This window comes from Cyprinodon tularosa, unplaced genomic scaffold (assembly GCF_016077235.1).
Source record: "Cyprinodon tularosa strain WSP-4 unplaced genomic scaffold, ASM1607723v1 ctg900, whole genome shotgun sequence".
Taxonomy (NCBI): Eukaryota; Metazoa; Chordata; class Actinopteri; order Cyprinodontiformes; family Cyprinodontidae; genus Cyprinodon; species Cyprinodon tularosa.
The window spans coordinates 213,702-239,611 of record NW_024039675.1 but is presented as its reverse complement, the minus strand read 5'-3'; the positions used below and the strand labels follow the sequence as shown (position 1 = coordinate 239,611).

General features: G+C 41.0%; 1 protein-coding gene across 1 annotated transcript in view; it reads left to right on the top strand.

Annotated features, from left to right (window-relative positions):
• cspg4 (chondroitin sulfate proteoglycan 4) overlaps positions 1-25,910 on the top strand; it is a 103,083-nt gene that overhangs the window by 41,705 nt on the left and 35,468 nt on the right. Inside the window, exon 2 of the mRNA XM_038274243.1 lies at positions 25,061-25,224. Coding sequence (XP_038130171.1) covers positions 25,061-25,224 — 164 coding nt within the window. The remainder of the gene's footprint in view (positions 1-25,060; positions 25,225-25,910) is intronic.

Here is a 25,910-nt window from a genome sequence, read left to right as displayed (position 1 = left end):
CTGCCACCACATGCTTAAACCGTTACACAGATGTGGCTTTAGTGTTTAAACCTAACCAAATCAGCATCCACCTTTGATGTGTGCTCATTATGGAAGCTGTTTGCTCATTGTGTAGAAAGGTTGGCCATGAATGTACAGAAGCCACAAATCCTTTCATAGCAGAGAGAAGAAAATTGCCATCTTAACTGCGATCTTTTAGTATAATCTGCAGCACAGGCTAACAGGATTAGAGGAAAATCTCCTTGTTAGTTGCAAAAAAGACTCCAACTACCAGAGTGCAAAAAAAAAGAAGATATTCTTGCTTTCTACTAACCCCCTGAAGTTCTCTTTTGTAACTCTATCAGGCTCATGACATTTAAGCATTCCAAATTGTGGAAAACCCATATAAAAGTTGGAGCCTAAACACTGGAGTCCTGTTTGACTTCTTACGTGGTGTTCCTGCGCTTTTCTTGGTACATGTTGTTTATTTTGGGGCAAAAATGGCAGGTAGAAGCAAAGTGAGAGTGATGTTGAAGGATGGGAAACTGGGAATGGGAGTGATGGAGGGGGGGTTGGCGTCCTGTGGGCTAACCTTTACCAACAAGAGCTAAATGTGCCGGGTGGAGCAGGGCGCGCCTCCTCAACAGCAGTCTGGTGGAAAAACCTTTGGATTGGCGGGATAAAGTGGGCTGAGTCAGCCGCTGGGCACACAACGGCTGATTGAGAGAAGGTTAACTCACGGCGGTGGCAACAGGACGTGTGTGTGTGTGTGTGTGTGTGTCTTGTTACTAATAGCAGCACTGTTTGCAACCAGTGCTTCTGTATTTGGGCGTGTGCGCTGGAATGTTTGGAGTAACGCTGGATGATGGAAGAGTTTGGGTGAAAGCATCTGGGGAAAGAATTTACCTGATGTGAGAAGGGAAGATGGTGGAGTTGAGGGGTTTTGCTGGATGTTGGTGCAGAGATGGGGGTTCAGTGTGAGCTGGAAAAAGGTCAGACTGACTTTGTGTGCCTACAGCTGGTTCTCATTACAGGGCTAATGCGAGGCTCTGATCTCAAACACACACTGACTTTGCAGGCCCAGGTTGAAGCCGGATATGGGTTTTAAGAGGCCCTTTCACTGCTGCTTCTGTATCACAGTTTCCCCTGCTCTGAGCCCAGCAAGACTGGGCGCCTCATTTATAGAAAGCCCTCACTATCTGGGGTTTGGTCATGGAAAAGTGGGCAGTGGAGATTGCTTCTTCTAGTTTTATATAAAAATGAAGAGAGAAAAAATACGCTTGCAGCTTGAGAGAAAAAAAATACTATTCTTTTCAATTTATCTAGGGTTTTGTTTATGGAACATTGTCTTCTATTTTGTCTTTTTTAAAGATTATTTAATTTAAAACAATTTGGTACAAAAAGTCTAAAGGATTTGAGTTTTTATCTGAAAGCCTGGCATGCAATTCTGTCATTAAATAAAACTCAGCTTTAGGAAGTACCTTCAGAAGTCCTTCAATTTGAATCCAATAATTTGTAATTTAATCTCCATATGCATTCAGCTGTTCTGTGAAGGACAATGTTGAACAGACATAAAAGCAAGAAACAGAGCAGGGAGTAAGTTGCTGAGATGTTTAAAGGAAGGTTAGGTTGCAAAACTATCTCAGATCTTCCAGATCTGCATGATGGATTAAACATAATCTGTTAAATCCATTATGTAAAAACAGAAAGAGCTCAACACAGTTCAAACCTACTAAGACATGACTGTTTACATGAACCACTTGGCAATGAGGGCATAAATCAGAATAGCAGTATTAATGTCTGGTAACTCAGGAGGATCTGCTAAAATGCATAGAATCATTTAACAGAACAACCATCAGTCGTTTATTTTGTAATTCCAGGAAAGATTTTTTTTTTTTTTTAAAGGATCGATAATAGAAAATAACTGAGACAGATTTTCAGGTTATCACAGGCCATGTTGAGAACACAGCAAACAGATTAAGGAAGCTGCTGTGCTCAGATGAGACCAAAACCTCCCTTTCTGACTGCCTGTTGTGTGTTACAGAATAGTAACCTCTCTTTCCCCGTCCACCGAACCTCACCGTGTGGAGATACTTTTCCACAGCAGGGACAGAAAAGTGCTTCTACAATTGAAAAATATTTTCCTTCCATCTTTCAGTCACTCTGAGTTATTCTTTCGCACAAATCCAGATAAAAGAAACTAAAGCTTTTTGCTGGAATGTGAGAAAAGTTGGAACAGCCCAACATGAAGACTGTCGCTTGAATAAACTGCTAACTGCGGTGAATATGTGTTTATTGAATTTCTTTTTCTAATCTTATTAAACAGTTTTGGTTAGGGTAGTTAAAATCTATTTTTTTTTTTTTTTTACATCAAGTGGATTTTGTAGAAAAAATACTTGTTGTTGCTATTTCACGGCTGACAGGTAGCTATTATATGCTGTCTAGAGTGAATGGAAACAAAGCCTTACTCATCAGCATTTGTATAAAAATCGTCATGATTTTGCATTTTTGGTTCTGTTTAAGTTTTCATTAGATTTATTTCCGTTTTGTGTTATTCTAGTTGTTTTTGGTTGTATATGAGTTCTAATGTATTTCTTGTTTACTGTTGTGTTCCCTGTTGTGTTTGTGTACTTCTCCTAGCTCCCTTCTAGATACTTCTGTCCACAACTGCTCCCAATCTGCTGATTAGCCTAGTCTTCATTCAGTCTCCCATTTATACTCCTCCTCTTTAGTTACTGTTTGCTGGATCCTCATTGTTTCTTTGCTCCCATGTGTGTTTTCCCTGACGTCTCCTGGATTTTGGTTTTCAGTAGTGATGGTGAGATGAAGCCTCATGAGACATTGAACCATTTGGCCAAATTGCAGTTAGTGATAAAATCTGTGTTTTTTTGCAGTTGTTTTTTTTTCTTCCCTCATTTAAGATATCACGGTACCGAGGCTTCGGACGTCATCAATTTTGGCCCCTCAACTAAATGAATTACGCCTTGACACATGCTTCAAGGAAACGCCCCTTCCAATACTCGACACACGCCTTGAAGCCTCGGCTCATCTTATAACATCTCTAGTTTTCAGTATTTTGTTTTGAAGTTTTGCTTCTTTTGCCACCATTTGGATAACTAAATCTGCAAGAAACCACCTCAGCTTCAGTCTCTGCATTTGGGTCATCTAAAATCTCCACACAAACTGATGAAAATGAATATATGAACCTGCACATAACTACTGTATATAAAATCCAGCAACAGTAAACAAAGACTATACAATAAAATAAGAGAAAATAGTAGGTGAAATACATTTTGAAAGATCTAACAGCTATTTTGAAACCTAACAGCAGCCAAATCAAACTGTAGCTCCATCCTTACCAGGTCCTAAATCTCCCACTCTGTGCCGACATTTAAGCGGCTCAATTTATGACAGCAAACTGCTGCTCAGCAGAGAGTGTTCCAGCCCACTAAAAAGCCAGTGTCATGCTGGAAATTAGTAGTGGAGTGACTAATGCACACGCTCACACTCATAACTGCAGTCACAAGGGCACTTTTAATGAAGTATGAATAGAGCTATTGATATCATGTCAGAAATGACTGTTAATGACGAACGAGGCAGACAGAATCGGGATGGGGGCAAATATGCCGACATACAATTTCAATTAGCACAAATGTAGAGCCTTTGGAAACTATGAGAGCAAACAATGGTACTGTCGACTCTCTGCTCATTCAGAGTGTAATTAGCATGGCTCCAGAAACTTCTCAGACACTCTGATTTTGTTTTTTCCTTTTTTCTAAAGCACTTTTTTAATATGTGATGCAGTCAGAGTACAGACATGTTTCCCAGCCAGAATAATGGAGGATCTTTGCTGGTTTCTGCAGGATGATTGTGCAGAGAGCGGGTGGTGGCATGTAGGAGGGAGAGATGGAGATGCAACGGTTTGTGGTCTGAATTACTGAATTAAAGAAAGTCAGAATAAACATCTCCACGCAGGTCCATACCCAAGTCTTTCCTGCTGAAGTAGGGTTATTACAGAGTTAGAAAATGAACTCCACCTCTTTGCTTCTCGGTTTAAAGATAACCCATGCTCATGTTTAGCTTAATTAGCCTTTTCTGACATCTTTGAGTCATGTAACAAAACACCTAAAGTCCGATTGGACCTGTGTACCTCTGGCATGTATGCAGGGAGAGGGAATGGTACTGAATGACCATATCTTTGATTTCAAAATTGCGTTGGATTGATGGGGTGGACCAATATGACCATCCAGGTCCAGCTGTAGAGGTTCAGCCCACAGCCTCCACCTTACATCCCCTGCAACCACCCTCCTAGCCTTAAGACAGGAATCATTCAAACTCAAATGCATTGAACATCTGCTATCATGTACACCAAACAGCCATGTTTGTGTATCAGTAAACAGCTGACTCTGTTGCTATGTACTATTAGTGTTGGTAAGCTTCAGTGCTTTTAGGTTGTTCTAGAGCTCGTTTCTACAATCTTGGTCCATTAAATATTTTGATGGTTGTAACATTAATCCGTTTGGTGAGTATCCATTAAGTTAAAATTTATATCAGGGTGGAGAATATGAAAAACTAAATAAGAATCTACCCATTTTAGAGCCACTGCGATCCAGTGTGAAAGACTGACTGTATTCCACCAGAAATAAGCAGCAGAATTAGCTTGGTGGCGGAAATAAAACATAAAACTTGGTTTTGCACACCACAAAACAAACTGGTCATGTAAAATGCTCCAGGAGGAGATTCTAAGTAAAGATGCATTGGGAAAAAAATTTTTCATCAAAGCTATTGTGCTTTGTCATGAAAACCAATGTAATGATTATAAGAAGGAACGATGGTTTTCTGAGTGCTTGAGTAGAGAAATCAGTCTCACTGAGACGTCCCTTTTCATATATCTGCCGAAGTCTTAAATGCTAACGTGTTGCAGAAGAGAGAAGAGGCTGTGTATCGCAATGAAATATTAATCTGACTTCAGCTTTTGTTTAATCCGATCCTTTTTATATTTCCCCAAACTCATGATACCTTACAGTAAACAATGAATAGGAAGCACTGGAAGTTTTCCTGCCATGCAGATACAGAGGTTTTAGAGCATAATAATGAGATGGATGGGGTTTTTTTTACGTTTTCTTCATGTACCGTCTCCACCTTTTCAAAATCACTGTATAGATCTACTTTTGGATAATGCTGAAGAAAGTAATATGTAAAAGAAACCTCAATAAGTTGCAGTAGCAGAGTCACATAACAAGATGCCAACCTACACACTGGTTCTAGAACTTCATATCTAAACTTATCCCAATGGACACTAAAGTGAAAACAGGTGGGGGAGGTTAAGGGTTGAGGTGTAGATGTGCATTTTTGTCGGAGGGGTTGGCTTTATGTTTAATTATTCATGGTTTATCACAGGTATGATGATGAGCCCTAAAATAACCAGCATTAAGCTAAATGAGTTTAATTATCCATTTTAAATGAGAGGCAGCAGTAGGACAAAGAACGTTTTTGAACTCTTATTCTTTGTTGACATTGTAAATGTTACAAGCCTAAGTGGCTATAGTTAACTGTGGGCTAATTTCCTGCTGCTGTTGCTCTCTGGGCCATTAATGCTGTGCAGCACAGCTGAAGCTGACAGAGCCTTTCATGCAGTACATTCTGTGCTATCCGAGTTTTCTGCCTAAAGGTTTTTTTTTTTTGTGTGTGTGTGTTTTTTTTCTTCTCACATCAAGTTTCACAGAGTTTCATATTTAAACGAATTATTGAGGTGTAAAGCCCCAAAAGTTTGACCAAGCTTCCCATTTATCATTATACGAAATGTACACATAAGATTCAGACTTTGAAATTGATTTGTGTTCCTTTTTTTGGATCTGTCTCCATCGTTCCTAGCTGCTACCTTAACATCATGTTCTGCCCTCACTCACTGGAAGATATCAAGAAAAAAATTCATTACCAGTATGTTAAAAATGCTTTTCACATCCAGTCTATAAACAGCCTTGCTCAGGTTGAGTGAAAACAAGAAAAGTCACAGTTACACATACAAACAATCAGCTCTCAGAAATTCTTCTCACAGCAAATCAACATTTGGTTTGTGAGCATATGCTTGTGTGTGGAAGTATGGATGGTTGTAGAAAAAGTCAATTGGTGTAACAGAGAAATGTGGGTTGGAACAATATTATTTGTGGGGTGGTGACGCCTCTGATGTCACGGGAGGATTATTTTAACAGGACCAACCGTCTGGGACCTTGGCTGTTTGATTGCTTCCGTAGTTTGGCTGGCTTGACAGAGACATGCTTTGTTTTACTCAGTCGTAAAGCAGAGCAGGTCACTAAGAGACTACAATGCTCCTGTTCAGGGCTATGTTTGCAGTGTTCAAGTGAGATCACAATACCAAACTAGTTATTAATAAAAGGTCAGACTGGAGACTTTGATCATGTTCAAATGATGAGTCCATAAAATTTATATTTAAGGCCTTCTTATAGTCAGGGGTGTCAAAAGTACACACATTTGTTACTTAAGTAGAAGTATAGTTACTGCATTTTAAAACACTCTGGTACAAGTTAAAGTATCACCTTGACCTCTTTACTCAAGTAAAAGTGAAAAAGTGTGTGCTCTAAAAACTACTTAAAGTATAAAAGTATAAAGTAACCTTAAACAATAAACAGCCAGATGCCACTAAATGAGTTGAAAGCTCAATTTTTCGACTATTTCTAAAAATTCTTTGAGATAGGGCCAAGGACTAGGGAGGTCTTGTTGCTCTCCATCTCCAGATACGCTCTCGCCTGTGTTCGACCTTTCAGACATTTCAGCATCTTTTTCTAAATCTGACATTGTAGCATGGCATAGACAATTCCCGTTTGCAGTTTGAAGAACACCTGCTTGCTTCTAATAATTTCCTTTAGCTAACCAATTTTGCGTTATATGACTCATCCAATGACACTAGTTTTCACATGGCGCTAATGATCTGCATTATATGGCGCACATGACGTGAAATAAATATTTATAAACATTAAACCGAAGCCAAGAGTAACGAGTAACGTTTGTTTTGAAAGTGTAAGGAATAGAAAGTACAGATACTTGTGTGAAAATGTAATGAGTAGAAGTCAGAAATAGGAAGAAAAATAAGTAATGGAGTAAAGTATAAATACTTAAACAGTGTACTTAAGTACAGTAACAAAGTATTGTACTTCGTTACTTGACACCTCTGCTTATAGTACTTACAGGTTTTTTCTAAATGTGTTGTCCTTTCACCAGTGACCCTTCTAACCATTTGCAGGAATTTCTAAAAGCCTCCATGCATTATGATACAATTGTGTCTGAGTAATTCATTTTCAGGAACTACACAAAGGGTTTTAGTCTTGGGAAAGGACTTTCCGATTACCCCAGAATTATTGAGGCATGTGGTTAAAGCAGACAGTTAAAAGTGAAGGGCAATGGCTTAAAGACTTGTGTTACGAGTTTATAAAATTACGTTTTCTGCGACACAAAATAACATTTGAAAATGTCTTTCGGTGAGAATCTAACAGTGTAAAACTCAAATATCTGCTAATTTCCAAAATAAAGGTAATTGCAAATTTGCTTCAGACGTTACACAGAGGGTTTGGATAGTCTGTTTTATCACTGTCACCTACTGGCCTGGAGGTACAGTACAGTTTTCCTCAAAACTTCCCCACATGTCATTAGGCACAAAAATGGTCCTGCATACCTTTTACCAGGGTAAAAACCATCAACAGGTATTTAAAATCAAGTGCATTTAAGAAACATTAATATTTACTTTTCTGTATCTTATTGGGATATTATGTGTTAGACCTACACAAAGGAGTAAAGAAAGGATGCATGTTTGTAGCCAGAACACTGGACCCTTAATTAGATCTAGAGCAACTATTTGCCTTCACTGTTGCTTCACTGAATATAGTCTACCTATGCATACATTAATTAAAACAGCTGTTCTGATAAAGCTGCAGGGGTTATTTAGATCACAAAGTTAATTGAAAAAGAAAAGAAAAGAAAGAGGTAGGTGGGGAAAAAACACTTATTTACTTATATGTGGACACTCAAAGAGAGTAAGCACATATCTGCTGTGTGAGCAACAACTAGTTGTGGATCTAGTGAATCTGTTAGTGAGTTAAGGCTCTGCTTGAAAGAAAGCCTAACAAAGACCTTTTTGCAGTTTGTCACAATCTTGAAAAGATATGTTCAAACATTTTAAGGAAAGTGCCCTGTTTGGATGAGACCAAAATCACAGCTTTTATCCAACATTCTAAGCTCTGTATTTAGCAGAAAACAAGCGTAGTGGCGGCAGCCTCAAAGTAAGGCGCAGAGTGGAGGGCTTGATGGACGGCTAAACACAACCCGGAGAAAACCTGTTACAGACTGCATATGTGACAGGGACGAAGTATAGATTTCAGCTGGACGAAAACCTGAACTACTTTACCAGAGCTAAAGCAGATGACTTTGGATCATCCGTGTATTTGAAAGGACCGGTCAAGGCTCAGATCTAAATTCAGCAAAAATAAAATCTGCTGCAGGACTTTTGTTTTTCACAGATGTTCACATTGCAACCTTAAGAGTTTTCATATTCATACCTGCTTTGTGTCGATCTGTCAGGTAAAACCCCAATTGAACAGATTGTTTTTTTAACATCGTGTGAAAAATCATTAAAATAGTTTTTGCAAAGTAAAAAGAATGTTGAATTTAGTACATGTGATTGTTTTCATGGCCTCATAAAGCTAGTTATGTATTTTTTCTCTTTGCTAAAATAAAAAAAAAGCGTGAAACTAAAACAATATCTAACATTTAATAGTAATTTCTTCACTCCCTGCTTTTCAAAAAAAAAAAGTTGAGCCCACGAGGAAGATTTTGAAGCAACTTTCTAAATTGTGAAGAGAGAAAATTGTGTCCCTTTCCTCCCTTGATTGGAAGTTAAGCTTTACCTCCTAACCTCTGATCCCTCTGGATTTCCTCTTCTTGATGTCATCTCAGACAGGTGGCGAACGAAGGAAATGGCTGCAGCTACAATGATACAAACTCAATTCTCATGTTGTTTATGGGGCCTCAGCACAATAGGATATATCTACAGCCAAAAGATTGAAAGATAGAGACTTTTATGATATCCGTTTTTGTCATGAAACCAGGAATTTCAGACTCCACTCTTGCAAAAAAAAAAGCTCAAACCTCAGACAGTGATGAGTCCTTCAGATCCTCCTTTCGATGCTTTATCCTCCCCTTTTTTCTCTCTGGTCTATTTTCCTAAGGTAAAATTACACTGCATTGCAATTCTCCTTTCCCAGAGAAAGGTCATATTTTTTTTCTTTCTGCACCCCTCCCTTTTTGTGTTGTGTAAATGCGAGTTCCACAGAGAGAACTTGAAAAGTTGAAGTTATTGGGGGAAGCCTCCTGCTGTGGCTCTTTAAGGATTTCTTTTACTTTCTTTCTTTTTTTGGTGCACTGTTCCTCTCCATTCTGGTTTGTACTGGAGTGTTTTTAGAGATGCAGAGGCAGATGGGGATTTGAAAAGGGGGCTAAAATGTGCAGCTCGCTTTCACACTTAGATATGCAAGTCTGTGAAATGGCTCCTTAAAACCTGTGAAAGCACGTCCTTGGTGACTTCTGAAAAGTCTGTGGGGGATGTAGGGGGCCTAATAAAGTGCCGCTGTCAAGGTATGCAGAGTTGTGGTCCAGCTCTCTGCTGTTTTACAGAGTTGGAGCTGACTGTATATTCTTATACTGACAAGCTGCTGTATTCAGAGTCCGGCATGTATACATGATGCCAACATGATTAAGAGCAGTCAGTGGGCTGTGGTTTGTTCTAACAGGGTGTTTATAGTTGTTATAAAGTCATAGCACAGCATAAAAAAACTTTGGTAGTGAGTAATTATATAAAAAAAAACAAGTTTTAAAGTGTCTTGAATGTTTTACAGTCTGTTCACATGGCCTAAATAGCACAATTTCATTTTTAGAAAAGTGGATTACGTTATACGGGAGTTTAGAAAATTAGATTTTTCACACAGGACAATCCAAAGCAAACTTTTTGCATTGATCTGATTAGACTTAACAAAATTTAATTCCACCAATAACCACGGAAATAAATAGTGCAATCTGCTTTAACTTCTACTATAAAACACTAAAGTGGACATTTCATCTCAACTGGGGGGAAACCTTTTCATATTGTAGCACCTAACTTATGTTTCTCCAACTTTCTTGAGGTCAACAGTAAGAACTTTATGGTGAATTGGAGAAGGGACCCCAGTCTGCTGTGCGGATTCCAGACAGCTTTTAATTCATACGTCAATATCCAACAGAGATGCATATGGATGATGCTTTGGACCATAGCCATCCATCCATCCTTTTTCCTTCATGCCCTTATCCAGCTGGGGTCACGAGGGGTGATGGTGCCTGTCTCTAGCTGTCAATAGGCGAGAGGCGGGGTATACCTGGACAGGTTGCCAGTCTATCTCAGGGCAACACAGAGACAAACAGGATAAACAACCATTCACGCAGAGGAGAAGCCAATAAACCTAACAGTAATGTTTTTGGACCTTGGGAGGAAGCTGGAATACCCTGAGAGAACCCACGCATGCACAGGGAGCACATGAAAACTCCATGCAGAAAGACCCCGGGCCAGGAATTTAATCCGGAACCTTCTTGCTGCAAGGCAACTGTACCCACTGCATCACTGCGCAGCCCTGGACTACAGCCTTTTAAAAAAATTTAAATACAAGAAAAGCTAATTACAGAAAATTAGCTAACCACTGAAGCAGAAAACCAAACATTTGAAGGTGCTTACACTTCTACATGTTAAACAGAGTTCATATGGAACAACAAAGAGAGTAAGCAGCGGGCTGTGCTATTACGTCATGTCATACAAAGAACTGTGGGATTCCTTATAGTGTTTGTGAGGGATATTGAGATCTCTCTATGCTATAGGGACAATTTTAGGATGCAAACAGGCCACTTTTCCTACTACCTTTCTTACTGCCAGCACTATTCAGACAGCACTTATCATTGTGGAGGTGCTTTGGTTAAAGAGTCCTTCCTGATTTAGATTTAGCTAGCGATAGGCAAGCTAGTGGAATGGATGTTCACTTTTGCTTATGCTCTCAGTACTAAACCTACCATGAAAGCAACAGTGGGACATTTTCAATCAAAGCCTTACCTGCATAGAAATGGCTTAGTCAAGGTTTAGACCTAAATTCATTACGGAATCTGTGGTAAGAATGGAAAACTGATTTTTACATATACTCTTTACCCTCTCTGACTAAGCTTGAGTTATTTTATTAGGACAAAAGGCAACAATTTCAGTCTTTAGATGAGCTGGTACTGACATACCACAATACATTTGAAGCTATAATTGCAGTCAAGCAGATAAATCAACAACATGTTGAGCAATGCAGTCTAATTATGCATGAAGTTAGAGGCAGTAACATGACTGAGCTAAAAATGTCCCATTGAGTGTGAAAACCTCTACATTGCACTGCAAAAACACTGAACCATAACAACCAACTAGACATCATTGATGCTTCTTCAGTCACAACATTTCCTTTCTTAATAATCAGTCGGCTAATTGCCTGGTAGATCTGTAATGTTCTGATATTTCATGCTTTTATTGCTTGAACTCACTCTTTCCTGAGCTAATGGGGAAACAAACGTTTATTACAAGCACACCTGCCGTTGACCCTCGTAAGAGATTAATTGCTCAACACGTTAATTACCATTATGCCTTATGGTTAATGCCATTACAAAGTGAACTGAGCTCCAATTCAGTTCATGGTTAACAACAAGCTATCGTTAAATAATTATATGCTGAAGATTTGTACCATGCTGAAGTACGCAGAGCCTAAAAAGAGGCAGGAAATAACCAAAACAAGCTTTATTTATAGAGATGCTCACTGTGGTTTAACCGTGGGTTACACAAGGTGATAGTTACCATGGCTCTTGTACGTGGCTAGAGAACTCTATGTAGAATGCCTTTGTTTGTAAAACAATCTTGAGAAGAAAGATAGATCTACTTCAAACTAAACAATACAGTGAAATTCATAACTTTGTTAATACTAGAAATGGTGAAGCTGATCAAACAGTAGGATTTTCTGTAGTTTTTCCCATGAGTGAAGCAGGAATCAACATGTTCAGATCTTTTCCTTCTCACCTTCAGCGCTCATCTGAAATTGTAATATAAAACAAAATCACTAAGCTTACAATCTAGTTCATGTTTTAGGCAATAATGTAAGGCAGTCTAACTTCTGAAAAAAAGGTTTTGTTGTGTGATTTCATGGAAACCAAACAAAAAGTGAGTAAAATAAAAAGCTAATTTTATTTTTAGTTGTTTTAAAAGACAGAATGGGGATGGACATGTCGGTTGGGAATATGTTCTAAGGAGGCAACACAGAGAATAGATTTAAAAAAAAATTGCAGATTTTTCAAATTCTTTTTTTTTTTTTTTTTTAGAAAGTGAAGAAATGGGTAGATTACCCACAAATTTTCTTAAAGTAAAGGTAGAACTACTTCATCATATTGTTACTGCAGTAAAAGCAAAAAGTAAACTTTTTAAAAATTACCCAAGTAAGAGTTAAGAGATAAAAAGGCTTCTCAAGTAGGCCTACTGACTAAGAGAGCTACTTACTACCCATGATCATACTGTTACAACTGATGTCATATCTTTTGAGTCATAAAACTCAGAAAATCAATAATAACAGTTTGTAGAATAGCTTAAATTACAGTATTTACTGTATTATCACTCAAACTCCAACTGACCCATCAGACTCAGCAGATGGAAAACAATATTTAACCAATAAGCCTTGAGTACAAAAAATAAGTGTGTTCATCAATGGTGCATATTTGTTTAAAAGAAGCTTGTTTTCATTAAGTGACTACCAGTCGATGGAGTGGCTAGAGATTTTACTCAATTAAGAGTAGTGATATTTTATCGTATGTTTACTCAACTAAAGGTAAAAATGTAACAATGCTCTAAAAAGTGCTTCAAAAATTATTTTTTTTAAAGTTACTCAAGCAATGTAACTGAGTAAATGTAACTAGCTACTACCCACCTCTGAGTAATAGTTCATCTCTGCAGTTGAACCGTTTGATTGAGGTGTGTGGGGCAAAGGACTTATCTAGCAGTTGCAGGACATCAACCCTCCAGGATTCTCATTTGAAGCCACTGGTCTAAGCTCACCTATTATACTGAATAGGTTGCTTAACATGTCCCTTTGCATTCCCTGTTCTGATGTAATGGCATGCGGACGCTCTGTCTGGGCTAATGAAGGTTAATTCACATTCGCTCATTCTGCTCAACCACAAGGGGACATTTAGACTGTGTATTGATGTCTGAACCTTCAATCCAAGGTTGTCAGGACGTCATTAAGTATGGAAAACAACAAAAGTGAGACAGTAATGTCAGAGCAAAAGTAACTAACTCTGTCCTAACACAGGCATAATCTTCATTACAACGAAATGCTCTGTAGATAACTGGGGCACTGCATATGAAAAATAAATACTTTAGAAAAATTCACACTGTTTCGCGTTTTTTAAAGTATATGTTACCCGTTTTAATGCTTAGACCGACCTAAGACCTGTTTTTAGTCAGGCTAATATGAATAAAACAGAATTTAGCTTTGAATTGACAAACTTGGAGCATGCAGAAAAATGACTGAGATAACTAACTAAAATCATAATTTTAAGGGGTTTTACTATAAGTAACATGCAAATGAGCCATTTCTTCATGAACCAGTTGTATATCGCTTTAACCACTTAGTTGGAGAACACATAAGTCCTCCCACATAATGAACTGATTAGAAATACTGGAAATTATCCTCTTCTGCTTAACTCTTTCTTCCCTAGAAAGAGCCACCTATGGAGCTAGTTTATAATTAACTTCTCTAATATAGAAATTATTTATAGATCAGTGCTTCTATGTTCCTTTAATGTGTCTGCTTCTATCTCCTTGAAGTCCAATAAGCCTCAGCAGACAGCGGATCAAACTGAGCCTGTTTCTCCTTTCCTACTGTCAAAGGGGAGTATTTCCTCTCCACTGTCGCTAGATGCATGTTCGGTGAGGGATTGCAGAAGAGTCAATGACAAAATGCAAATGTCTACTGTTGCCACATACTCATCCAGGAGGAGCAACTCCTGAAAAGTCATTGCAGTCTGGTTTCCTTTGATGAAAATGTGTTTAACCAATCTGACTGATTGATTTGATTGAGTGGTCTGTGCCTTCAATTGATTTAATGAATTTGTTTATATAAATAAACTGAATTGAACTGAAATGAAAATTTTCCTGAAAGCAAAATAATCCAGAAACAAAAACAGAAACGCCTGCAATTACTCTCTAATTTATTTGCAAATCTCAAAGAACGATCCAACAAAGGCTGAGTTTTGCTTTTGAAAATTGTGAAGCACAGTGTGAATTTCTTTGTTTTATGCACTTCCATATAAAAAGCTCTGCTCCCCCATTTTTCAATTTCAGCCCAGAGGCTGTTGTGTAATTAGCCTCCGCCTTTTATTTAGAATAATTTTGCCCCAGCAGAACCTCTCTGACCTGTTCAAACATGGCCTCCGGCGCAGTCAGAACCAGCAAATGAGACAATAGCCACCCAGATCTGACATTCTCAACACGAATGACTTGAAACAAGAATAAATTTGGTTTGTAAAGCAACATAAGCTGTGTTTTGATGTTACTTTTAGTTTGACTGAACATAGCACAGCAACATGGAGGGTAATCACTGAGTGAGAGTCTGGTGCTCTGTTGGTGCTCTCCTTCACCGACTTTAGTTTGTTAAGAAGAATCTTTGAAAACAATGAAAAACCCTTTTAGTGAAACAACAAAAGAATATGCAAGATCATAAGAGGGTGGCTCTCCTCCTTTTTGACATCAAAAGTCTTCTCTTTGCTTTTCTGTGACTTATTTGTCACAGAATATGGATGAAGAGTCTAATTTACAGAGCAAGAAACAAAAGGAGCATTTCTCTTTAAGTGGTTTAAAGATGGCAGCATGGGATCAATCTTGATCCAAGAGAGACATGGGAAGAAAATACACAAACACATTTGTTTAATCTTTGGTAAAGGTTGTCTTTTTTCCATTTTTAGATATGGATGTAGATAGGTTGGCAACTAGTTGTCGGGTCTGACAGGCTTTTGTTTTTTGATGTTGACCCCAGCATCCTATCAGGCTTTTGAATGGGAGAGACTATGTTTGAATCTAGGGTGGCCAGGTGTCCGGCTTTAGGGCGGACAGTCCGGATTTTCATTGCACTGTCCGGCGTCCGGCGCTGCACCCAGCCGGACGTGTATTTGTCCTCCTTTACCCCCAGATTCCACATACTCCGTCAGCGCTCCGCCCCGCTCACGTACGGAGTACTTGTCTGTCATGTAAATCAATGAGAGCTGTTCCACATCCTCCGCTCGTCACCGCCCACGTACGTCTTCTCCGTCCTTCACCGTCAAAATACGGAGCTGAGCTATTTTTTGCTCCCCTCCGGTCCGTCCAGATCAAGACCCGCTATTGCAATCGCACCAAACAAAAAAAAAGAATGTAGAGAAGACCCGGTTTGTAAAATTAAATTATAGTAAAAACAGATCGGTATCTAGAAATTAGAGCATAGTTTGTATATATTCCCAAAAACTAAGAGCAGTTAATGAAATAATTGGATGCAGACTATTGGTGCTTCAACAGACCAGGAAGAAGTTGTGAGATTCTAGAGTGAATCTCACAACTTTAAAAGAAAATTCTTATTGCAGGAATGGATGAAGAGATGATGAGTTTGGAAGCAGAGAATAAACAGAGTTCATACAAACTATGTATGATCCTAGTTATCCCTGTTACAAAAATCCACAACAGAAAGAAAATATTTGAGCAGAAACTGAACATCTGCTGGATGATGATGGGGATTTTTTTAATATGTCAGATTAAATTAAGCGTTCACAGGTTTTATACAGGAATGAGGAACTCTAATTTAATGCTCTTTTAATGCTATTAGAAATAATTTTAATGCCATCAACAAGTATCATGTACACAAGTTATTAGTTTACATGAAATAAGGAGCTGTAAGCACAGTTCCATGACTCAAGTTTATATATATATATATATATATATATATATATATATATATATATATATATATATATATATATATATATATATATATATATATATATATATATATATGTGGCGGGAGAGGTGTGATAAGATTTGGGTAATTTCAATTTAGAAACACCAGGTAAGAAAAGATTTATAGATTTTAATGACTCCGCTTAAAATGTTACCATTAAGGCACACAGACCCGCTAGAGATGAGGCTTGAGACAATCTCACCAGTCAACTCTTTTATTATACAACTTTTAGTTTAATTCAAAAAGACTAAATTAAAACCTCACATTTAAAAATTAGTTCAAGCGTAACTCTGTGAGGAGTGAAATTCAGGGTAGGGTACAAAAAAGAAAAAAAGATAAACACAGCAAACAGAACTAGGCAAAGCAAAAGAAAATCATGCACCAAACCAGAAGAGGAACCACCACCCAGAAGTCCACCACCAACACCACGAGCTGACCGTTCCTGTAAAAAAAACAACATTCAGAGTACAATTCCCATAATACAGTTCAGTCCACAATTTAGCAGCAGTATAGTCCAGAATTAAGGCCCATCCTGGGAGGAACCGATCCGCTGTGGCGGACGTCACTCACACAGCACCAAAAGAGTAAGTCCGAGCTGATCGCCAATCAGCCACGCTGGACGAGTGTTAGAAGTCCCAGCTTTATGCCGGCCGGGGCGGCAGGTATGAAGCCAGCAACAGGACGGCAGATAGGCAGCTGACGGATAACCCAGCTGACAGGCGAACAACGCAGGCGAACAGTCGGCTCAGGACAAACAGCAGCGGCTATCAGAAATAAATATTAGAAACAGAATCTAAAAGCATGCAAAAACTAGCGCTGTGCTTACCACTGAGCTCTTTAAGTAGTGCCTCTTACAGGGAGGAAAGCGTGGGAAGCTTGTACTGGCAGTCCGAAGAACGATTGGTCCACAATCAGTATGCCGTTAAGCGCATTGTTTAAGTGCATGCATTCATTTGCAGCTGGTGTGCAGCACCAACAAACGCAAAGGTCTGAACCGGAAGGAGAACAATGCAATGTCAACCCGGTGAGGGAGGGCCCCTTATATACACAGGCAACCAGCGAGCGCCACAACCAATTAGAATTAGGCACCCGTGTGGTGCGTTCAAAGCCCACCAGGGCATACTGCCACATTCCACCCCCCCAAACTGCATCGACGCCCCGGCGATGATCCAACTTAACACCAAGGTCGAAATACAGCAGACATGGTACTAGATGAAGGCATCTCTCTTACTACGGGTCTTGGAAGATGATGGAGATTATGATGCTGGCCAGCAGTTGATCGTGCTGATCTGCGCACAGTCACCTCGCTGGGACCAGACTCTGCCACCGGTACCACTGCTAATGAGGTAGGTTGGTTCAAGGTCATACCAGGAGGAGCCACGGCAGGTCCTGAAACCCCAGGGACAGCGCTAGAAACCACAGCAGGTCCAGCATCAGAAACCACAGCGGCAGGTGAGGCAGGTGGTACCTGCTCCTGAGGCCAAGGCCTCAAGAACAAATCACCCTCCAGAGACAGCTCGTCCTCTGAAATGGAGTGATGCTCAGAAGATGCACCTTCAACAGGAACTGAATTGGGTGCATTAGCACCAATCAGGACCTTCAGCAAAGAGTGGTGTACCCTCCTTACCCTGGTCTGGTCATGAACTGGTGCCACTGAATACACTACACCACCCTCCCTTGGGACTTGGACAACTACATGCGTCACTGAACTCCACAAATCCTGAAATTTCTGACGGCCTTTGCTCCCCAAGTTTCGGATCAACACAAACTGGCCCTCCTTAAGAGGAGCTTCTTTGATGTTTCTATCATGATTAGCCTTTCTGCGTCCAGCAGAAGTCTTCAACTTTTCTCTAGCACCCTCAAATGCTATTTGCAAGCGAGTCTGATGTTCTTTGACCCACTCATGAACAGTTCCCTGAACTGGGTTTTCGACCCTTCCCAACAAAAAGTCAACTGGAAGACGTGATTCTTGACCAAATATTAAGAAAAATGGTGACTCACCAGTTGATTGATGAGGGGTGGTATTATATGCATAAAGCAACTGGGGTAAACAAACGCTCCAGTCTCGTTTCCGGGACGTGGGCAAGGTTCTCAACAGGTTGTGAAGCGTCCTATTAAAACGTTCACATTGGCCATTACCAGCTGGATGGTAAGGTGTGGTACGAGATTTAACAATCCCATACAGACCACACAGCTGCTGGATCAGAGTGCTTTCAAAGTTGCGGCCCTGGTCTGAATGGATGCGTGCTGGTACTCCAAATTTTGCAAACCATTCAGTGACCAGGACCTGCACTACAGTGGAGGCGCGCTGATCCCTAGTTGGGACAGCCAACGTATATTTGGAAAACACATCAGTCATCACCAATACATTTTCTATACCAGATGGAGTTGGCTCTAACAAAGTAAAATCGATTGCCAAAATTTCATTTGGTTTTGATGCAAGCAAATGGCCCATAAAGCCACGAGCAGGTGGCTGGTTATCCTTAGCAACCTGACACCGCTTGCAGGTTTTACACCAATCTGCAACCTCCTGTGACATACCTGGCCAATAACAGCGAGACCGTAGCAAAGCCAAGGTTCTTTCCACTCCCTGATGCCCATGTTCCTGATGGACCTGGGTCATGATATCCTTGGTGAGGGACTTTGGCAGGAGAAGTTGGTGCACTTCCCCACCACCATCTGGACGGAACACTCGACGATACATTAGCCCATCCAACTCAGTCAGGCGATCCCACTGATTTAACAATGCAAGAGCAGATTGTGAAAGCCCTTGCCGCTCAGTCCGATTTGGCCGCTCTTTTCTCTGCCAAAAGACAAGAACTTCCTGAAGGACCGGGTCAGCCTGCTGGAGGACATAGAGATCACCAGGGGCAAGAGCAGGAAAGACAGTTACCGAGGACTGGATGGTTTGCGTTTGCTCACTCTGCACAGCTAGCTGTAATGGCTGAGGCACAAGAGTACCTGAAACCAAAGAAGTCACTTCCGATGGGGCCGGCCACGGCCTACGAGACAGAGCATCAGCATTTTGATTGGATTTAGCAGGTCGATACTTTAACTCAAAGTTAAAGGAAGCAAGCTGGGCTGCCCAGCGCTGCTCCACTGCTCCAAGCTTAGCCGAATCCAAGTGGCTCAGAGGATTATTGTCTGTATAAACAATACATCTGTGGCCCAACAGATAATCTCTAAATTTTTCTGTCATTGCCCATTTCAGGCCCAACAGCTCCAGTTTCATCGAGCTGTAATTTGACATATTCTGCTCACTAGGTCTTAACCCGCGGCTAGCAAAAGCGATGGGTCTTATCTTCCCCCCTTGTTCTTGTGACAAGACCGCTCCCAAACCACTATGGCTTGCATCCACCTCTAGGATGAAAGGGAGGGAAAAATCTGCGTAAGCAAGGACTGGAGCAGAGGTGAGCTTGGTTTTAATGGCCTCAAAACTCTGTTGACACTCCTCAGTCCAGGCTCCAACAATACTCCGGGCAGCCTTCTTTTTAGATTCTTTACTAGTTAGCTCCGCTGCTCTACGATGCAAGGGGGCAGCCATCTTAGCAAACCCTTCCACAAACCTACGGTAGTAGCTAGCAAATCCCAAAAAGGAACGCAACTCAGTGGCCGTGGTGGGCACAGGCCAATTTGCTACCACCTCAATTTTAGCGGGGTCAGTGGCTACTCCCTGGTCAGAAATCACATGACCCAGGTAGTGCACCTTCTGCTGGAAAAAACGGCACTTACTAAGCTTAGCTTTAAGGCCCTCCTTCTGAAGCCGTCCTAACACCACGTCCAACCTCTCAAGATGTTGCTGCACAGAAGATGAAAAGACAACAATGTCATCTAAATATAGCAAAAGGGATTGGCATTGCTGGTCACCAAAAATGCGCTGCATCAAGCGCTGGAAAGTGCTCGGAGCATTGCATAGGCCGAAAGGCATGCGGTTCCACTCAAAAAGCCCAAAAGGCGTACAAAAAGCGGTTTTATGGCGATCACTTGCTGTGACAGGAACCTGATTATACCCGCTGGCCAAATCCATAGTGGAAAACCACCGGGCCCCTGTCAAAGCATCAAGGGACTCTTCAATGCGAGGGAGTGGAAAAGCGTCCTTTCGTGTCTTGATGTTAAGTTGACGATAATCAACACAAAGCCTAATGCTACCATCCTTTTTGCGAACAATCACAATTGGTGATGCATAGGGGCTGGAACTTTCCCTAATGACATTTGCTGCCAACAGCTGATTTATGTGCTCCTTCACAAGTTCATACTCTGATGGAGGAATCCGACGGTAACGCTACCGAACGGGAGCGTCATCAAGAAGGGGAATGTCATGGCTGATCAGGTTGGTGCAACCCAAATCCTGATCATTAGTGGCAAACACCGAAGTGTATTTACCCAACAGGGCTCGCACCTGACACTGTTCCTCCTCTGGCAAAGATGATAAATCAATTGTCTTGATCCCATCTAAGACAGGAGCAGCAACTGTTTGGGAAGACACATTTACAGAAAATGGGACTTCAGTTACACCCGCGGGGAGACTCACCACGCCAACACTATTTAAAGATCCCACAGTGGTACGAGGGTAAAGCAGCACATCAGTGTCGCCCACATTCACCACTGGGATATAAGCAGTTCCCTGAACAACCTGAACTAAAGCAGGAGATGCTAACAAACCAACTGGTAAGCCAGACTCTGATGGTTCGAACAAGACGGTGGTACCTGAGTATTGCTCACAGCAGGTAGTCGGCACAATCTTCATTACACCTCCTGGAATGCGGCAGGCCCTCCTGCCCTGCACCCTAACCTTACTAGGCTCCTTAGGAGTGTGCTGTCCTTCAGCTGCATGACATTTCTGCAAGGCCTTAACCAATGGTTTGGGAAATGATGCAGCAGGGGTAGTATTAAACAGAGCATTGCCATGCTGTCCAAATAGTTCTTGGTAACACTTATTTATGACGTTCATCCCTAACACGCCAGGTACTGAAGCTGAACCACTATCTGGGGGATTTCTCACTACCAGCACTCCACAGTGGGGCATCAACTTGCCGCACAGTTCAATAGAGACTTCCAAATAGCCGATGTAAGGAATAGGGAGACCGTTGGCGGCTTTTAGCTGTAGCCAGTGGCAAGCTCTCAAACGCTCTTCGCCCCAAGGCTCAAAAAATTCAATAAAGAAGCTCTCTGTAATAGTGGACACCATTGAACCAGTGTCAACTAGGCAAGGCACCTTCACTCCACCCATGTTCACTTCAATATGCGGACAAGAAGCAATTAATTTAGGTGCATCCTCTGAACACAACCCAGTCATTGAGCCTATGGATACCCCACCCGAGCTGTGGCTCTGCAACACGGTGGGCACTAGTTTTCCGGAAGCTGGCTTCCCCCACGCTGCCCTGATGGCTGATTGGAGGGCACAGGTGGTGCCCTGCACTCCCTAGCAATATGTCCGGGTTCTTGGCATTGTCGACATATAACAGGACTGTAACGTTGAGAGCGGCTACGCTTTTGTGCAGTTTGGAGGAGAGTAATGCTTTGTGCAAGCTGATTAAGCTGCTCCTGTTGCTGTTTTAGCAGCTCTTTTATCTCATTAATCTCTCCCCCAGTGGGGCTAGCAATTGCTGGTGACCCACCACGCACCGCAAACTGAAAACTGGGCGCTGAAGGCAGAGAGTTACTCCGGCCCCTCAAACTAGCTGGCAAACCCTCTAATTCCCACCTCATTGCCTCACCTCTGACATCAAGCAGTGTCGCTGCCGGTTTCAGACGAACAAACTGTTTTAGCGCACGACGGAGTGCACCATCAAGGACATATTCTATGAACTGGTCACGCAAGAGAACTTCAGCATCTGGCATGTCCCTAGGAGCCTGTGCTTTTACTTTCTCCATGAGGCTCATCAAAGCAAGGGAGAACTCTTGTAATGTTTCCCCTTCCAATTGCTTTCTGGAGAAAAAGGCCTCCTGTAATGCAACATGTGACTCATTACATCCATAAAGCTCCTTGAGGATAGCAATGATTTTAGCTGGATCCCCTCGTTCCTGACTAGAGCGATATTTGATCTCATCCCTAGCCTCTCCTTCTAAATGATCGTACAAAAAGAAGGCCTGATCTGCTGCTGACAAATTTCGTGCCCGCATACATGCCTGCACCTCCTCAACCCACTCGCTCACACTTATCCCCATCCGTCCCCTAAACATAGGACACTTACGATCGCGTGGGACAAACACTAACCTGTCCGTTATTTGGGCAGTGGGGGGTGCAGAAGCTGAAGACGGCCCGGCACTGGAGCTAGATGTGGAAGGAGAGCGCTCTGCACGCAGCTTCTCATTGTCAGCCTTTAATTGAGCAATCAGGGTCTTCAATTCCAGTAGCTCTTCCTCCATTACTACAAATGATCAGCTCAAAAAAAACAAATGAACCGCTGCTGTTTGTCCTTAACACACCAAAAAAAAAAAATTACTGCTTGCACACAACTGTCACAAAAATGCAATAAAACAGAGAAGAGTCTCAGCCTCACAACTGTAAACCGTCCTACCAGCAACGCCAAAATGTGGCGGGAGAGGTGTGATAAGATTTGGGTAATTTCAATTTAGAAACACCAGGTAAGAAAAGATTTATAGATTTTAATGACTCCGCTTAAAATGTTACCATTAAGGCACACAGACCCGCTACAGATGAGGCTTGAGACAATCTCACCAGTCAACTCTTTTATTATACAACTTTTAGTTTAATTCAAAAAGACTAAATTAAAACCTCACATTTAAAAATTAGTTCAAGCGTAACTCTGTGAGGAGTGAAATTCAGGGTAGGGTACAAAAAAGAAAAAAAGATAAACACAGCAAACAGAACTAGGCAAAGCAAAAGAAAATCATGCACCAAACCAGAAGAGGAACCACCACCCAGAAGTCCACCACCAACACCACGAGCTGACCGTTCCTGTAAAAAAACAACATTCAGAGTACAATTCCCATAATACAGTTCAGTCCACAATTTAGCAGCAGTATAGTCCAGAATTAAGGCCCATCCTGGGAGGAACCGATCCGCTGTGGCGGACGTCACTCACACAGCACCAAAAGAGTAAGTCCGAGCTGATCGCCAATCAGCCACGCTGGACGAGTGTTAGAAGTCCCAGCTTTATGCCGGCCGGGGCGGCAGGTATGAAGCCAGCAACAGGACGGCAGATAGGCAGCTGACGGATAACCCAGCTGACAGGGGAACAACGCAGGCGAACAGTCGGCTCAGGACAAACAGCAGCGGCTATCAGAAATAAATATTAGAAACAGAATCTAAAAGCATGCAAAAACTAGCGCTGTGCTTACCACTGAGCTCTTTAAGTAGTGCCTCTTACAGGGAGGAAAGCGTGGGAAGCTTGTACTGGCAGTCCGAAGAACGATTGGTCCACAATCAGTATGCCGTTAAGCGCATTGTTTAAGTGCATGCATTCATTTGCAGCTGGCGTGCAGCACCAACAAACGCAAAGGTCTGAACCGGAAGGAGAACAATGCAATGTCAACCCGGTGAGGGAGGGCCCCTTATATACACAGGCAACCAGCGAGCGCCACAACCAATTAGAATTAGGCACCCGTGTGGTGCGTTCAAAGCCCACCAGGGCATACTGCCACATATATATCTATATATATATATATAGATATAGATATGGATAGATAGAGAACATGGTGAAATCATCTTTACTCTCGACAGGCTGCAGCCATGTCATGAATTCCTCTTTTCCAGCCACTTTTTGCAGTTTGCATCGTCCTATTCTCTAGCTCTTTCTCGAGCTTCTTTTCCAAACAACTGCTTTATGATCAATTGCAGCAGTTCTGCGCAAATTAATCGTGTTAAAAAATTGTCACTTTTTAAACACCACAATGTATTAAATAAATACAAATGCTGGGAACCAATTCTTTTTTACATTTCTTTAATATTTTGTTCTATTCAGCTACACAAGCATCCTCTTTAAACTACTAAGAATTGTGCTATAAATGTGACTTTACCCGATTCTTATGTACACCTTAGTAATTTATTGATATGCCGCACAATGTCCTCCTTTTTGGTGCTATAGAAATGGCCACCCTATTTGAATCTCACAATCTCACAGGGATGATCTGACTTCTATAGATAACAGTCTTGCTTTTTTTATCCCTATATATTCTACACTGGAGTTAGGTATTCAGAAGAGTATTTTCCATGTATCACATTAGGTTTCTTTCTCTTGAACTCTGAGGGTAAGCTCATTTTAAGCCCCCTTTTACATCTGGGTGGAAAGTCTTAGCTGAGGAAACTGGGTCTTGGAAAGGGTCCATTCTCATTTTCAGAGCATGTGGACTGGTAATTAATTGACTTCCTCCTTGGTTTACATTTTGTCAAGTGCTCCAAAGAGCAAACAGCAGGTGGCTGAATTATCATATCCATGAAAATGAAGCAACTAAGCCTGGGAAATCCTTCACCACGGCATTCTATATCCCCGGAAAACTTCCACAGGGGTACTGACAGATGTCTCAGTCAGAGAATACCTTTGAGGCCAGGGAAGCTCCCGTTTAGCTGGAAGTAGCCTGAGGCCACTTGATTAAATAGAAATCAGGTCACATCAAATGTCAGATCGCAAAAAATAATGGTCTAACATGTTTCTCTAACTTTCTGATTTTCAGAATGAGACAGACACCAGTCAGCATTTATTTGATGAGGTCATACAATACACTGTTAAATGCAGGTTTCCTTTGGTTTCAAGCAACTGTAACACACTGCAGAATTTCCCTAACAAGAAATGTTATTTATTTTATTTAATGCCTTTTTTATTTTATCTTTATCTTTTCAGCTGATTTAGTCCAAGACACAATTCCACATAAAATAAAATCAAATTTAATGGACAGATCTGTCTCGCCTGTGTAGTTTTATCAAACCTCAAAGCATAAAACATAAAAGTGTTTTCATATCAATAAATCCATTACTACTGGCATTTTGATTTAAGTAATTTTATTCCTTTTCCATTATGATGTTTTTACAGAATCCTACTTTGGGGACAGCTATTGCAGCATACAAGCCATTCAAGATATCTCCAGTTTCAAGCTGTCACTGACTTTCAAAACAAGTCGTCGAAGTGGACTTCTGCTCCTTGCTGCTGGAATGGAGGACTACCTGTTCCTTGAGCTTCTGAATGGGAAACTACAGGTAAGGGTTAACTGAAACAGAATACATGTGTTCATAATTAAGTGAAGGCAGACATGTAGAAAAAATAGGACTACCTATTAAACCTGTAGTTCTCTCAAAAGAAAAGTTGACTCAGTCATGCTTGATTTTCATTAGAAAGACCCAGCGACTGAGATTCAGGGATTTTGTTTTGTCTGCAAAAGAATGAGATCAATCTAATTTTCAAGCTTAGCTAAGTGTTTTTGGGTTTATGGAAAGCAGTGAGAAAGTTTAAAGAAAAAGGCTTACAAAAGAATTTCAAGAAAATAAAAAAAAATAAAAAAAATCAGATGTCGGTCTAAAATTGATGAAAAGTCATGGAGGCTGCCAAGATGCTTATGCAACTGCATTGAAACAATTCCCAATATTCAAAAAAGTTTCAGGGAATAAAACCACTGGAGTTATATTTGCCTAGTTGAAAATATTTCTCTATGGGCTTTAAGCTGTTTTGGAAGAGCTGTTCTGCACCCTTGAGTTCACATGCAGATTAGATTAACCCCAAAAATTCAGGCATGATTACTGTGGTTGTTAGCCTGAGACACTGATGCCCCTTCCAGATGAAGCTGGGTTTGGGTATATCCAAAAAACATCTTGGCCAAATAGGGGGTCCCATCCAGATGAAACAAACATGAAACCGAATACATATAATCCGACCAGAGTGGATGCAT